The 15696-nt window shown below is 40.5% G+C and overlaps 1 protein-coding gene and 1 long non-coding RNA gene across 6 annotated transcripts in view; one reads left to right on the top strand and one right to left on the bottom strand.

Annotated features, from left to right (window-relative positions):
• CDK14 (cyclin dependent kinase 14) overlaps nucleotides 1–15696 on the top strand; it is a 546519-nt gene that overhangs the window by 393349 nt on the left and 137474 nt on the right. For all 4 annotated transcript variants that reach the window (XM_019716536.2, XM_074340704.1, XM_074340703.1 and 1 more), the window contains one exon: nucleotides 1029–1092. In XM_019716536.2, coding sequence (XP_019572095.1) covers nucleotides 1029–1092 — 64 coding nt within the window. The remainder of the gene's footprint in view (nucleotides 1–1028; nucleotides 1093–15696) is intronic.
• Nucleotides 3171–15696, bottom strand: part of LOC109437367 (uncharacterized) — a 53117-nt gene continuing 40591 nt past the window's right edge. The window contains exons 3-4 of one of the 2 annotated variants that reach the window (XR_002136241.2): nucleotides 7908–8088; nucleotides 3171–7296 (exon numbers count right to left, since the gene is read on the bottom strand). This is a non-coding gene — a long non-coding RNA (uncharacterized LOC109437367). The remainder of the gene's footprint in view (nucleotides 7297–7907; nucleotides 8089–15696) is intronic. The other variant, XR_002136240.2, reaches the window with a different exon arrangement.

Raw genomic sequence — 15696 nt, forward strand, 5'->3', positions numbered from 1 at the left:
GATTCTCCCACATGGCCAGCACCAACCTCACCTGACCCATTTTCTCTCGGTGCTTTAAATAATATCTAATACATACACAGTGGTTACTGCATGCCAGGCAGTGTTCTCGCCACCGATGAGGTGAGTACTGTTACCATGTCCAGTTTACAAATGAGGGAATTGAAGCTCAGTGAGGTTATGTTTTACTCAAGGTCACATGACCGATATGTAAGTAGGGGAGCAAGGAGTCTGTCTCCAGGGTCTGGGCTCTTAACCCTTCACCTCTACTGTTCTCAATCAGCAATTGACCATGACCACTGAGTATCACAGCAATGGATGGTGGACCTGGAAATTCAAGGGGAGTGTGCTCAGCTATATGGGAGCTGGAATTACCCTTTAATTCCTTTAACCAGATCAGACATGGCGATGGAAAAGCACATAGGGAGAGAAGGTGGAGGTGTGGGCAGAGAAAGAAAAAGACTAGGGAGAGCAGTGTTTTGGTAAGAGGAACACTGTAAGTCACATAATTAAAGATATTAACTACTGATCAGTAGGGCCAGTGGAGGATATGTGCCCCCCGAGCTTCCTGTCCTGTTTCTTTGAAACATTCTGATGTTCAGACAGAGGATGGTGGGGGGATGGATGACAGCATTCTTAGAACTGTTCAATGATGAGACATCAGATACTGGAGTGAAGGACAAAAGCTCATGAAATAATCATGAGAGACACGGACATACTCTGTTCAGTTCCAGGAAGATGACAGCTTATCGTTTGAGTCCTAAACCTACTTATTAAGTTTGGAGTTGATAAAATGCAGCCGATTTAACTTGTCTTACTGCATTCAGCTGCATTTGTTAAAACACAGACATTCATCTTGGGTGGCTCTTTAGCTGGGTTTGTTTTTACTGAAATAAAATTCCTGGCACACGATAATGGAAAAAAAAAAATCCAGAGTTTCATCATATGCAGTGTACTGTTTTCTACACTGGAGAATTTTGAGTGCTTTGGAAATAATAAGTCTGTTTCCACAATTTCCTGTTCTCCTCTAGGTTCTTGGAACGCCAAATGAAGACACTTGGCCTGGAGTCCATTCTTTACCACATTTTAAGCCAGGTATGTTTCATTAATTACAAATGACTAAGTGCTTCCTATATACAAAGGGTGAAGATATAAATGTTCCTCCTCAAGCTAATATATTGCCTTGAAAAAGTCTGGTTACTTTTGCCATTGTGTATTCTACTGATTAATGGAGTCATCTTTTGATTTTCACATTTTGTCTGTAATGATCAAATTAATGACATCCCTCATGAGAGATTTTCATCATATGTAACTTATTTGATTTCACTGGCTAATCTTGACATAAATATTCATTTCATCATCAGTTAAACTAGCAGCCATGTCTATAAAAATTAAATTTAAATCAGGCTACTAAACTCTGTGTAACTTCTTGTAATAATATTAGGAAAAGTACTAAATTGTAAAAATGAAGACATCACATTTTGATTTCTTTTTAAAAAACTAGAAATATGTGATCAATTAATTTGTATTTAGACATGAAATGTTCTGAATGTCCTACTGTACAGCAGTCAGTCTTTATTATGTAAAATATTTAAACTCCTAAACTGGAAAATTGAGAAAATGCAGAATTTTTAAAATAAACTGTCACATGTTTTTCACCAGTAGGTGGCAGTCAAGAAACTTTCAGTTTTAATAATTACACTTAACAGAAGAAGAATCTCAAACATGGTCTATTTAACTTTTATAGGAGGGATGAAAGGTTTGGAATTGGAAATTTAATAAAAATCAGTGGAATGAATTATTGTAAAGTGATTCTCTTGTTGGTTGTTTTTTTTTTTTTCTTTTCTCCTTTACAAAACATGCATTATAAAATGCAGACCCACCATAAAATTACTGAAAGGGATTTTTATGGAAGATCTAATAGTTCATTATTTTATGAGGGAAAAGAGCTATGAATAATTTCTGTTATAGGAGCCAAGTATATTCTTTTTCTTCTCTCCCCTTCTTTTGGGGGACCATCAGGAATAAATTATCAATCCCAAAGAATGACTGAGTTGGGAAACTATTTTTGTTCTTAATATTTTTTTTTCTGAAAGTGTAGAGTGTGCTGAGAATTCTTTTATCTTCTTCAGTGCCCCAAGGACTATTTGTACTTTTACTGAAAATTTTAAATAACTCTGTGTTCTAAAAGACTATAGAAACTTAACAATTTAAGAAGGATTTCTTTTCTTTCTTTTTTTTTTTTTTAACAAAGTAGGAACCATCCTCTTAACTGCTCCAGTTTTTCCTAATGGAGTCGAAGTGAGAACACAGTTCTTAATAAATGTTCCAAATGTGGGCTCTTAAAGAAGGTTAACGTCCCCATGTTAGTATCTAAACTGTTAAGTCTTGGGAAATAAAACAGAGGAGGATATGAAAAGATTTTAAATAAATAAAGTTAGATGCAGAAAGGAACAATTATGGCAGTCATTTGGCCTGCCAAGTTTCTGCACTGTAAAACATGGAGTAATTTGTTTATTTTGGTATAAATGGACATTATCTTCATCAACAGTATACAAAAGCATTTATTAAATGTGTTCTGGAAATTCATATGATGTAGTGCAAAATAAGTCAACAAATTGGGGATTTCCTGAGATCAGGAACTGTGCATAGTACATGATTTTGGTGTTCAAGAAATGTTTGTTGCCCTGAATTATATTGAATGTTTAAAATCAATTATTACTTATGTGACTCTTCTGATAGACACATATATGTTGCAGTTATTAATATTATGTACAAGTGCCACTACAGACACGTAATACATAGAAGGTAATGGTGGTCCAGAAGAATAACGTGTTTGGATGGTATAAGGTGTGGTACTGACAAGAAAGAAAGATATTCTGGGCAAAGCTTGGGGCTTGTGGATAAGAGTAGATGTGATAAATGCTTCCTGAGTTGGCTTGGGACTGAGGCAAAGGAAGCAAATCTATGAGTCTTTTCATGTAGCATGTAACCGGACCATCAGGGGTCCTCGTCTCTGACCCCTGGACCTCATACTCTAAGGAAAGTAGGTACCCATTCCCAGAGGAGAAACATATCTGTGCTAGGAGCCACTGTTTCACCCCTACTGGTCACCTCGTTTTACCCCCAAAGAGTGCCTTGGAAAATCTGAGGGAAAACAAAAAAGTCTGAGCTATGAGTGCATACTTTGTTTTGTTTAATAGGCTTCATTTTTTAGAGTAGTTTTAGGTTCATAGCAAAATTGAATGGAAGTTATAGACTTTCCCATGTACCCCTACTCCCACACAGCATTCCCCCCACATCATCGTCCCCCACCAGACGGGTGCGTTGGTTACATTGAAGGGCCTTCGTTGACATGTCAACATCACCCAAAGTCCATAGTTTACATTACGATTCATTCTTGTTGTTGTGCGTCCTATGGGTTTAGATAAATGTATAATAACATGTACCTACCATTATAGTATCGTACGGAGTAGTTTGCCCTGAAACTCCTCAGTCTTCTGCCTAATTCGTTCCTCCCTCCCCTCTTGCCCTTGGAAACCACTGACCTTTTTATTGTCTCCATAGATTTGCCTTTTCTAGAATGTCATACATGAGAGAGAGAGCCATCAAAATATTTGAGGGAAGAACTTTCCAGACATAGAGAACAGCAAGTGCAAAGGCCGCGAAGTGGGAAGGATGGGGGTAGAAAATGAGGTCAGAGGCAGCAGGGACTGAGGCAGGTCACGTAGGGTCTTGAGGGCTACAGGGAGTCTTTCATCATTTACTCTGAATGATGTGGAAAGCGCTGGAAGGTTTTGAACAAGGCAGTACATGATCTGGGTGATATCTTATTTAGTAGGATCATCATGGCTCTTGTGCTGAGAATGGGGGGCCAGGGCAATTGTTAAAATAGTGAAAAAATAATTATGTAACACTGTGTTCTATTCTTTAGTACTTAGCCTGTATCTATCCTCTTCTGCTCTTACATTTATGCTAACACAAAATTCCTTAACGTCAGCTTATTCCCATAGCAACCAGGCAGCTGGGCCAGACACAGTTCCATAAATTAAATAAATATGTAACGTGCACACATGTGTATGTGTGCATGTACATGTCTGTGTACTACATATAATGAATCTAATCTACTGCTTTTCAACTATCATTTACTTCTATTTAAATTTCTCTTTTAAAAAAATGGGATGTGGGTCTGTTTATTCTTTGAACCTGATTGCCTCCCCATTTCTTTTCCCTCGCCCTCAGGATTCTGGTCTCAAAAGCATCCATCTCTCCTTCCCCTTCCTCCCTTCTCTCCCTCCCTCTCTTTCCCCCTCCTCGCTACCCCCTCTTTCACCTCCTCTCTCTCTCTCTCTCCTACTCTCACACTGAAGTGTCTCCTTTTATCACTGTCTTCAGGATGCTTCCTGTGGGCCAGCCTCAGAGGAGAGAGATTACACTGTGCCATCCTTAGCACTTCAGTAATTCTGTCACCTTTGATTAGACTCATTACGGACCAACCCCCATTCTCTAACAAAAAGTTTAAGAGTCCACAGCAAAAGAAAGACATTTTTCCTTTCACTTGTGTCACAGTTACTCATCAATGGGATGCATTTACATAATAATGCTTCAGTTTCTTTCTGGGATAGCTTCTTTACCGAGAAAAGCAACATGGCTCATCTACCTCCGGGGAAGTGATGCTTGAAATTCTTCGTTATAAGTATTTTTTTTTTTTTTCAAAACACATCTTGCGTATCTATTTGAGAGGCTTTGTAGAATTGTGGTAACCCTAAATCAGGACCGAATGTAGGTAGACACCTATGGTTCTCCCAACTGGTAGAATCAGCATGAGAGACTGAGAACTCAGAGAAGACTCTGGGATTTCCTGCTGTCAAGGAAAACCCTGGGGTCGCTTGAGCTGGGAGTATGAGTGGTGTTGTGGTTGTGCCACAATTAAGCAAACTGAACATTAGAGCTGGAAGACCCTCCAGCCCTCCAGGGGGACATCTAGTCCTGCTCTTTTCTTTGTAAGGTTAGGAGCCTGAGGTCAGCGACATTAAAGAACTTTCCTGAAGTTAGTGTCAGAGGTGGAAGTAGATCCAGTTCTCCCTGGATTTCAGTTCAATGTTGTTTTGTCCAGTTTACATCATGGAAGATCATGCTACTGGACCTGTATCATGATTTCTCATTGTCCTTCTTCCAGTGAATGTTTTATTGATAATTAGTCTGTAAAAACATATCAGAAAAGTAGAGAGGATCTGATCTCTGTATTTGGCAAAATACATCAAACCACAAATATCACTTGGTATAAAATAGTTTGGCCCCAAAATAACATGTAGACTCCATGTCTGATACTTTTAATCATCTCTTAAATGCTTCCAACAAAAGGGGCATTCAACAGCTCTTTAATGACAAATTATTATTCAGGAGTTTGAAAAAGAAAGGCACTGTAAAATTCAGGGAGAAAAAATGCTGCTAGAGCGGAAGTGATTAAAAGTAATGAAATTTAGACTAAAATAATTCTATTTTCCCAAATCAAGCAAAAGAACAGAGCATTTCTAAAGTGATTATATCATGCCTAAGAGAAAGTTATCTAATACAAGAAGCTATTTGATTAAAGCAAGTTGGAAGAAGAAGAATTTCTTACCATGAATGAAGTAAGATAAAAACAAGAATTTGCCATTGCAGGCACATTGCAGAATGGTAGTATTTTAAACATTCTGTGCCTAAAACTAAGCCCACAGACACAGTGACTTCGAAGGCAACATTTAAATATGAGCTTAGTTGTACTAACCCTCTGTGATGAGCTGAAAAACTTCTCCTCCAGTCCTGCCTATTTCCAGGCCTGACTGGGGCCCCAAAACTAAATAGATCTAGACTTTGTAATTCCAGAGGGAAGATGTAAATTATACCATGCTGATAACGCCTTACATTTTAGGTTGTATTTTATTATTTACAAAGCACTTTAATATATTATCTCAATTGGTATTTAGAGTAACTTTTGAGTTATGATAATGTTATTGTCCTAATACCATTATCCCATTTTACAGACAAGGGAACTAGGAAACTGAGGCTTAGAGAGATTGTGTGGCTTGGCAAGGCCACATATCCAGTATGTAGCAGAACCAAAACTCAAACCCAGGTCTTTCAGACCCCGGGCCTGGAATCCCCACTAATGTCTGTGTATCCTTTTTTTTTTTGGCGGGGGGGGCGGGGGGACTTTTTTTTGTTTGTTTTGTTTCAGGTATATAAAACAATGTAATAGACATTTATCATTTATATCCCTCACACAGTGATAACCCCCCTCTCCCCATCTACTACCCCCCTGACATCGCACACAGCCATTACATTTCCATTGTCTCTATTCCTAATGCTGAATTCCACTTCTTGTAACTATATGTGTGTGTGTGTGTGTGTGTGTGTGTGTGTGTGTGTGTGTGTATAAAATTGTAGTTAACATTCATTATTGTTCTGCTTCAGCTTCATGTGTACAGTGCAGTGATCAGGCATCTACATCATCCCTGAGGTGGTCTCTGTAGTGGGACAAGTGTCCATTGGATACCCTATAAAATCTTTATAACATTATTGATTACATTCCCCAAATTGACTTTCGTATCCCCGTGGCAATCTTGTGTATTATGCAACCATAAAGAAGAATGAAATCTTACCAGTTGCAACAATATGGATGGACCTAGAGAACATTATGCTAAGTGAAATAAGTCAGACAAAGACAAATACCATATGATCTCACTTATATGTGGAATCTAAATAAAAGAATAAATGAATGAACTAATCAGAAACAGTCTGTGTATTTCTTGAAGCAAGAGCTTCCCCAGCTGTAGACAAAGAAGTATGAGGGAGAATTGTCAGACTCTTCTCAGCCCTGCCTTGTGGCATCTTGGCAAAGATCTGTATCTTCTTGTAGGTACCAGAACCCACCCTCCACATACTAAGTATGGGCATTAAGCCCTTTAAACCTGTGCTTCTAATCAATTGTCAACTACGAAGTGCCCTCTGTGGATGTTTCGTTTCAGAGAACTGCCCAGTTTCATGGTTTGTCGACCTGAGGAAGTTTGAACCCTTCCCCTTTATTCACCCTCTGGGCTTTCCCCTGGTCTTTAAGGTGATGGAAAAGCTGGGGAAGCAGCAGAAATTGTTGGATGGGATAGTCAGTGCAGGAAGGATGTGAGGTGGGCATCTTCCTGCCATGATGTTGCCCTGCACAGACCACACCTGTGGTCAGGGGAAACCTGGGGCCATGCAGAGACACCTTCCATACTCTTCCGGAAGAATCATATCTGCTCCATCCAGCTCACTGAATTCCTATGGAAATTAAATGAGATTATCTGTTTTTATATTCTCTTCATTACTTTTTATTTACTTATACTTTAATTTTAAGAGGGTTTGAGCTAGCTACATAATTGCTATAAAAGTGCTTTTAAGCTGTTAAAGGCATGTACCTATAAAATAATATTTTGTACCATTTATACAGTGTCCTCTGCCTGGTACATCCTGTCCCACTTGTCCTTTATGCTTTCCCTCAAGAATCTTTTTTTAGGTCTTGTTTTCCTATGGATTGATAGCAACTGTAAGGATCATGGACTACATCTGATGGTACAAGGGTGTAACCATGTGATGGTTATACACATGGGCTTTAAAATGATTATGCAAATATGTGACTCATCTCAGATAGTATTGTTAAAAACGCTGTGGGTCTGTTTGACCCAAGGCTTAGGACATGTAACCACCCACCATCAACCACCCCCTTCTTCAACTTGGCCACCCCTCCTCCCGCCAATAAATGCCACTCTGGTCACACAGTGAAAAAGCCAGCTAATTAGTAAATGTAAGAAATAAGTGAACTTTATAGAGCAGAGGAAATATTCCTAATAAATGAAGAACTTAAAAAGACAGGAAGGGCAGTCTGTCTTTACTTTCATACTTGCTGGTGGTGGCCGTCATGCTGGGCGGTCACTGGTGGCTGCAGGCTGCAGGGAGAATGCTCACGTCGAGAGGCCACATTTCAGTCCACTCTCCCCATGTTTCAAGTCCTTGCTAGGTGCCAGGCAGTCATGCACAGAGCAGAGAAACCCCTTTCCTTATGGAGCTTATGTGCTAGAGGGGAGACAAGATAGTAGACAAATTACAGGTTAGCATGTGACCACAGAGAGAGGGCAGCACGTGATTCAGAGAGGCTGGTCCTAGGGGGCCAAGGTGAGGCATTAGGGTTTTATGTGACATGTGAGAGGAATCATGAGTGGGTTTTTGAAAAGGGAAGGAAATTGATGTTTTATTTTTTCAAAAGGACCCTAACTGGCTACAAAAAGTCACGGGCCTACGCAAGAGATAGAAAGAGGCTTCATCGCAAGTGTGAACTTCTCTTGATTGGTAGTTCCTGAGCTCTGGGTTGAGAAGGGTCTATAATGGCAAGTCCTGGCTTGAGGGAAATGAGTCTCACATTGGTTGGCAGTAACGTCATAGACATGGGATAGTTTTTTTCCCCATAGGTTCATAGCTGACCCAAGGATTTGATATGAAACAAGTCAATAGATGTGGCCAATGCTATAACATAAAAGTAAGAAATAGCCCCAAATCTTGATAATCATTCAAAAACGTGAAATACTGTAGTCCCTTCTTATCTGCAGTTTTGTTTTCTGCATACCAGTTACCAGTGGTCAACCGAGGTCTGAAAACATTAAAAGGATAATTCCAGAAATTGACAATTCATAAGTTTTAAATTTTTCAAGTTCTGAGTAGCATGATGAAATCTCGCGCCACCTTGCTCTGTCCCGCCCAGGACAGAGTCGTCCCTTTGTTCAGCGTCTCCACACTGAATACATCCCCTGCAGGTTAGTCACTCAGTATCATCTAGGTTATCAACTTGACTGTCCAGTAACACAGTGCTTATATTCAAGTAACTCTTACCTTACTTAATAATGACCCAAAGCACAAGGGTAGTGACATTGGAAATTCAGATATGCAAAAGAGAAGCTGGAAGGTACTTCCTTTAAGTGAAAAGGAAGGAATGTATACATAGGACAAAACATAGTGTTTGTACTATCTGTGGTTTCAGGCATCCTCCGGGGATCATATCCCTCATGGACAAGGGGGGATGACTGTAGCAATTCAGTTCCTCACCAATAGAAAGCCCCGTGGGTGGGATTATCTTTATGAATTGTACAAACCCATTTCAGTGCAAAGCAGAGAATATCTGTACTGACTTTCTCTGTATCTTCTTGAGGAATTTTACATTTATTTTCACTAGAGGGCATCAATAACGGTGGAGACTAATAGTGTCTAGAAAATGTAGTAAGATTAAATTTTCAAGGGGAAATGAAGTTCCTCTCATTGCATCTTTAACAACAACAAAATAAAATCCTCTTGTAAGTAGACTGATTGCACTATTGTTGCTGTTGGAATTTTGTAAAACCAGTTTGGTAGTTAGGCAGACCTCATCACAAAGTTGACAGGGAATGCCAATCACTAAATGAAAACTTCTCTGTCTCTTCAATAATCCTACTACCCGTTTCCCAAGAGGACTGAAGTCCTTGTATACGCTTCAGTTTGTGTGATTTGGTTAAAATCATACCTAAGAAATCAGAGTTTCATCCTAAGGGTGGAGATCAGAATTAAATGAAGGCATGGATAGTTTTCAAGGTACTGAGAGAATTGTCATCTTAAAAATAGAACATTTAAGTTGTTATAGACCATTGTCATTACCGTAAACCAGCCATACATTTTTTATTGCTTTCTTTGTAACTGATGTTTTATATTTGTCCTGCTCACAATACACGCCAGCAAATGTGCAGCTAGAAATCTACGCATTGCAAAAAGTCTTCCATATCTCCTGACCCTGACCAACTTTAAAAATCAAGATTTTAGGAAGGGGGACGAAGGGATTGGAAGTTTAGATCTAGAACAAGAAAACTCTATTCCCATGTTTGGTCTGGGTTTTGACTTCCCGTACCTTGAGTACGAAACTGTCTCCAGGGAAGTTGTGGGCCTCCACAAGATCAAGGCTTTGCGCAATTGACCATCTTGAGAGGTGATTTCATACCTCTACGAGAGATTCATGACTGAGTGGTTGAATCAAGGGTAGGATAAAAGAAGGATTTTGTCTCTTCTGTCTCTGGGGCATGGGTAGCACAGAGAACAGCCTGGTGTTTGTAATCTGCGAATTCGTGTAAATTTTTTTGCATTTGAGAATTCTTAGAAACACAGAATAATACAAAAATTTTAAATGCTGATTGATTGGCGATGCTATATGCACTGTACAGTTTTTTTTCTGTTTGCCAAAGGCTTTCACATGTATTATCTCATGAGGTCTTCATAGCAGGGCAGGTAGACAGGAATCTGGATGGAGCTGAAGCTTGTTGAGGATAGCTCTGCCTCATGTTCAAGGTAACCCTGGACCAGAACCACACATAGCAGCCAGTTCTGCCTGATAGTACTCAAAACACACCTCTCCAGAGCCAGTGCCTCACTGAGAAGGCGTGTTCATTGCTCACGCCTGTGTGGTCAGTCGGATTTCTGAGTTCTGCAGGGCTTGCCTTCCAGGTACAGGTTGCATTCTGGTGTTTCCACACATCTCTCGTCCTCCTTGGAGCAGCCACTACAAAATAATGTTCTTCTTGTGAGAAGACACAGAAGTACAAGGGGCAGGCCCAACACCACAGGCACATTTCAAACCCCTGCTTGTGGCACTACCACTAACATCCCAACACACAAAGTATTAGTGGGGCAAAGAAGTACCCCACTCATGAAGGTGGGAAGAGTGGAAAAAGGAAATATTTGATTAATAATAATCTAATATTCCATACTAGCTCTTCTCACTCAGTAGGCTTGTCAGCTACTCCTGGCTAAAATAAGTGACTCAAATTAATTGATTTGTTTAAAATGATGTTGATTTAAAAAAACCTGTTAAGTCATTATCATAGAGCTTCTGCTGCAAGACAAATACTTGACTATGGAATAGTAACTCTTAGGCTAATATATAGGTGAAAGAAAATATCTAGGTTCCCATTATTTAAGATGCAAGTAATATTTTACTTTAAATATTCAACTTAGAACAATAGGGTGATAAACTACTGAAAATTAGCTCAGTTGTAAACTGTGATGAAACTTTCTTCACTTCTATGTGTCCTTGATTCAGCACTGTCAGAGAGTCTTTGCAGCTAACAGAGAATAACGTTTGCAGTGGAGAGTATTTTGAAAGGACGTAAGTATGTACGTACACGGACACTTATGCCTCTAGAGCCAGCTTTGTAAACCCAATTAATAACCTCTTGACTGGGAAAAAGGACAGTTGATATTCTCTCAGAATGCCAATCCTCACTCTTCACTAGTAAATTAGAATCACAGAATTACATGTAAGAACTTAGAAGAACATCAATGTGTCTGATTTCTATTCATTCCTTTGACTATTGCCTCAGGAGGGATAATTTGGGTAGCTTAGCATTTACCCTCCCAAAAGTAGTATTACTTTTAATAGACCATATGTGTTCCTCATATATGTGTAACATAACTGTACCAGATGCTCAGTTTCCAAGCATATTATTAACAACAGTTGTAATAATAACAGGTAGTAATAGCAGGTAACAGGTGACTGAAGGTTTATTATGTGTCAGGCACTTTATTAGCTCTTTAGATGCATTTTCTTATCGAACATTCACAGTTAACTCTATAATGTAAGTTCTGCTGTTATTTCTATCTCTGATATAGGGAACTGAGGCAACGAGAGAATTTTTTGGGAGGGTTGGTAGGTAATATGTCTAAGGCCATTAGAACTTGGAAGACGTTTGTTTGTTCAGCCTGGCTTGTGTACACGAAACAGATTTGTTCTTCTAGACTTAAAAGGGTAAGACACCTGCAGCATGTGGAAAGAAAAGTTGGGAATAGAGAGAGTATTGTTTGTGTGCATGTTTGTTTTTTTAATAGACTTTTTTTTTTCAGAGCAGTTTGAGGTTCACAGCAAAACCGAGCAGAAGGTACAGAGGTGTCCCATATGCCCCTTGTCCCCACACATGCACGGCCTTCCCCATTCACAGCATCTCCCAGCAGAGGGTACATTTGTTGCAATCAGTGGACCTACACTGACACATCATTACAACCGAGGGTCCATAGTTTACATTAGTGTTCACTCTTGGTGTTGTACATTCACCAGGTTTGGTCAAATTTGCAATGACATGTCCATCATTCTAGTATCACACAGAGTATTTCACTGCCCTAAAAATATCCTCTGTGCTCCACCTGTTCATCCCTCCCTCTCCCTTTAGCCCCTGGCAACCACTGATCTTTTTACTGTATCCACAGTCTTGCCTTTTCCAGAATGCCATATAGTTGAAAGTGAGTTTTTTTATTGCTGGTTAAAGGACCTTCGATTTGTTTGTGCTGCTTGCGTAACAGTCGACTGGGAGAGGAGTCCTGGTTCAGCCCCTGCCACTAGCCTGCTTCACGGCCTCAGGCAACTCAACCTTTCTAACCTCAGTTTACTTATTTATAATATGAAGTGGTCCTGTCTAACTCACACTTCCCCTGGAAGGTTCTGAGTCTCCCCTCCTGATCTCTTTTCCCCTTTGCATGTTTGGATGGAGGGATGGGACACACAGAGAGTGAGACACAAAACCTTTTTTCTCCTTTCTTTTCTGGGAGCTGGAAAGTTTCATACTGATTTGTGAATAGTACACTTTAGACTTGGATAGATGCCTAACTGATGAAACTTTCTCTCTAGAGAAAAACATCTTGTGGAAAGAGAAGTGGTCCCTGATTTTTAGGTTGAGAAAGGTGGGGATAGTTTGAAGACCTCACCAGCAACAAACACACATTTGTTTGTATGTTAGAAAACCAAATGCCATCAGAAGTTAGACTGTTTAATGTATATAGCAGAATGTTTGTTTCTAGAAGTTGCTCAAAGATTACTCATTTTAAAATGCACACCATTGGTAATTGAAGGATGATTTGCTGCAGCCAGGGCAGGTCAGGATGCTGCAGTCCCCTTCTTTCAGGACTGAAGATGGCTCTTCAGAATTTTGAGATAGTCGTCTGGGTAACAGGGACAGGGAAGTATAGCACTAATACGTCACATCAGATCCTCTCGCCGATAAAACTGGAACTGCGTCAAATGGCAATCATTATATATTTTGGTAGTATCAAGTGTTTTAAAGCTGTGAATTGCAATTGTGCAAACATACATATTATTTCCAAAATGCCTGTTTGGATCACTATGCTTTTTGCAGTTGAGATACCTAAAATCTTCATATTTTAGAACAAGCTTAGCCTTATCGATTTGACATAAATGTTCTTCCATTGTACGTGAATTCTGCTTTACTTCTGTTTTAAGGACTAGAGATGGTTTTGATCAGGCTTTTTTATATTTTGATCACAGTTTCAACTGAAATGTTTACTGCTAGCTTGGTTCTCCTAGTAACTATAAAAAGGTGAAGTCTTGTGAATACTTATAAATATAGTTTTCTTTTATTAGTGGTCCCTTAGAATTGGGTTCCATTATTTATTATAGGCTACTTATGACCTCATATGTTTTGTATCCACAATCCCTAGAACAGTGCCTGGCAAACAGCAGGCAGACAATAAATATTTGTAAAATGGATGAGAGAATAAATGAATACTTGTGCCTTCTATTCTGAAGGATTTAAGGATATTATCTGTTACATAAACAAATAACTAGGGTGATTGTTTAAAATGTCGCCAGAGTGGCTCATGACTGCATTAATTGTTCACCCTTATAAAGGACTGGAACTCCTTTCTTCCACTGAAGCAATCTTAAGAAAGCTTCAGGTTCCACACCTCTGCCAGATGACAGAACACAGCTTAAATCGTTACTACTTTCATACAAGCTCAGTAAGAAAAAGTAAATGCACTGGTTCAAACACAAAAGAATCCTAAAGAATTTAATTGTGGAAGTTGAAATTCAAGATGGTGGAGTAGATAAACACTGTGCTAGCCTCCTCCTGAGACCACATTAACATTACAACTAACTTGTGGAACAATCAACCTGGAGAATCATTAGAAGTCTAGCTATACAGAAGTTTTATCACTAAGAATATAAAGAGGAAGCCATGTTGAAACTGGTGGAGAGACCGAGATGTAGAATGGGCTAGCCTCATGCCTGCATGTGGCGGTTGAGAATCAGGAGGGATATGTCAGCCGTGGAGGTCTTCCCTGCCTTCCCCAAGGAGCGAAAGACCCTAGCCCCACACTGGGCTCCTCAGGCCATAATACCGGTGCTAGGAAAAGGAGTCCCCATGCCCTCCCTCCCACAACATCTGCTGTGAAAAACAGTACGGATTCCAACCGTCTGGGTTGGACAGAAAGCTGCAGTAAACCCAGACATCCTCTTAATGGGCTGGCACACAAACTTACTTGCAGGTACCCACCCTGGGCTCCAGTGGAGGGACAGTGACCCAGGTAGTGTTGGAGACATACAGGGAGAAACTGAACTGTGTGGCTGTGAGGTGAGGACTGGAAGGACAGAGAGTTACCATTTTACTTGTGTAGAGCCCTTCTCCTGTGCAGCTGGCAGGTGGGTGCCATCTTTCTTGTATTGAGCCCTCCTCCACACAGCCAAATCTAAATCTGGCTAGGTGAACTCCTCTCAGACCACTATGGTGACTCCCTGAAACCCCAACCCACACAACGTCAGAGGCACTTGCCCAGAGAACAGCCAACCCCACTTGCATGCATTGCACTCTTACTTGGACAACTCTCAGGGGTTTGTGGCCCTATGGTGGGTGCTCTGAGACTTTTGATGGATAGTTCCAAGATCAGCACTATCACCAAACCAGAATCTACATTAACCTACTAAATACCACTCTTCCCTCCCTAGTGACTCCTTGAGACCCCGCCTCACCCAACACACCTACTGCACGAGGCTCTATCAGTGACTGAGCCTTACAGGCATTGTCAGGCTGCAGTAGGCCTTGGGGTATCTGAGTCTTTTTCTATAGTTAAACCATGCCTGGTACTGGTGGCAGCCATACTCAGTTTGCAGTGTGGCTTCGCCTATGTGCATCCAGGTCCAGCACAGTTAGCAACCAACCACAGATCACTTTGTAGCTCCTACCAGGTAGTCCTTGGCTGGTAACTGGCAGTGAATGACCTTAGCCTGCAGTGGAGCCCTTGCAAGAGACCCCAGAACCAACATACCTGGAGGTCAGCTTCAGACCACAGCACAGCACTACCCAATTATCACCACAAGCTGCACACCCAAAAGGAAGTCTCAACAGACACCACAGCCCACTGAGGCAAATCCCTCTACGCGAGGTTAGCTCCCCACACAGTAGCCAGTAAGCTATGGACATAACCAAACCCCATAACCAGTCAGCCTAAGGGTCAATCCCACCAACTGCTATGCCAATAGCAGTCAAGGCTCAACTGTGACAGGAGGGTGCACACAATCCACAAAAGGGACACTCTTGGAGTACCCAGTGCAGGTGACCAGGAATACACCGCCACTAGGCCCCACAGGGCACTTACTACATAAGACCACTTAGAAAAGATTTGGAGGCTTAGCAAATCTACCTAATATGTAGAAACAAACACAGAGAGGCAGCCAAAAGTGAGTGAACAAAGAAATGTGTCCCAAATGAAGGAACAGGAGAAAACTCCAGAAAAAGAACTAAACAAAATGGAGGCAAGCAATCTACCAGATACAGAGTTCAAAACAGTGGTTATAAGGCTGTTCAAGGACTTTGAGAAGAACTTCAA

The sequence above is a fragment of the Rhinolophus sinicus genome, linkage group LG09 (genome assembly GCF_036562045.2).
Source record: "Rhinolophus sinicus isolate RSC01 linkage group LG09, ASM3656204v1, whole genome shotgun sequence".
In the NCBI taxonomy this organism is placed as follows: Eukaryota; Metazoa; Chordata; class Mammalia; order Chiroptera; family Rhinolophidae; genus Rhinolophus; species Rhinolophus sinicus.